This window comes from Papilio polytes, unplaced genomic scaffold (assembly GCF_000836215.1).
Source record: "Papilio polytes unplaced genomic scaffold, Ppol_1.0 DF824030.1, whole genome shotgun sequence".
Lineage (NCBI taxonomy): Eukaryota > Metazoa > Arthropoda > Insecta > Lepidoptera > Papilionidae > Papilio > Papilio polytes.
The window spans coordinates 1-675 of NW_013525174.1; the positions used below are offsets into that span (position 1 = coordinate 1).

Here is a 675-nt window from a genome sequence, read left to right on the forward strand (position 1 = left end):
AACATTTAGCCGACGCTGGACCTAAGCAATTGGAGCAAATGCAGCAATCTATCAATGAAGCGAAAACGCGCGCCACTGAGATAAGGCACGTGGTAAAAACAGTAGAACATGCCGCCGGGAAACTTCAAGTTCAGTACCATAAAGCTCAAAATGAAATTAACGATACCTTCCAATTCTACCGTTCTATGCTTGAAGAGCGGAAGCAAGAGTTGTTAAAAGAACTCGAAAGTGTATTCTCGACAAAACAAATAGCACTGACCGTTGTAGGACAAAAGGCTCAGGAGACGGTTGACAAAATTTACCAAACGTGTGACTTTGTGGAGCGACTGACGAAATGCGCTAACATCGCTGAAATATTGATGTTCAAAAAATTATTAGATAGTAAACTACAAACGCTAATGAGTACAAACCCGGAACAAAGCGTACAAACAGCATGTGAGCTCGAATTCGTCTCAAACTATCAGGCCATTCAAGTTGGAGTACGAAACACTTTCGGATATGTGCGCTCCAGCTCAGAAGCAAACATTGGTCCATCTAAACAGCCACCGATTGCGCGCCCAACGAATGGCTCTTTGTTAAATGGTGGTTCATCTTCTAGCAGCAGCAGCGTGAATGGAAGTTCTGGAAGTTTGAATGGAGGAATCCATCTACCAACAGGACTGAATGGCGTTCTTG

General features: G+C 43.6%; 1 protein-coding gene across 1 annotated transcript; it reads left to right on the top strand.

The window, feature by feature from the left end:
- Positions 1 to 5: 5 nt before the first annotated feature.
- On the top strand, positions 6 to 671 carry LOC106100903 (B-box type zinc finger protein ncl-1-like; the record flags this gene model as incomplete). The annotated part of the gene is made up of 1 exon (XM_013279968.1): positions 6 to 671. A coding segment is annotated over one exon (666 nt), but the record flags the coding sequence as incomplete, so codon positions are not given.
- Positions 672 to 675: the final 4 nt, after the last annotated feature.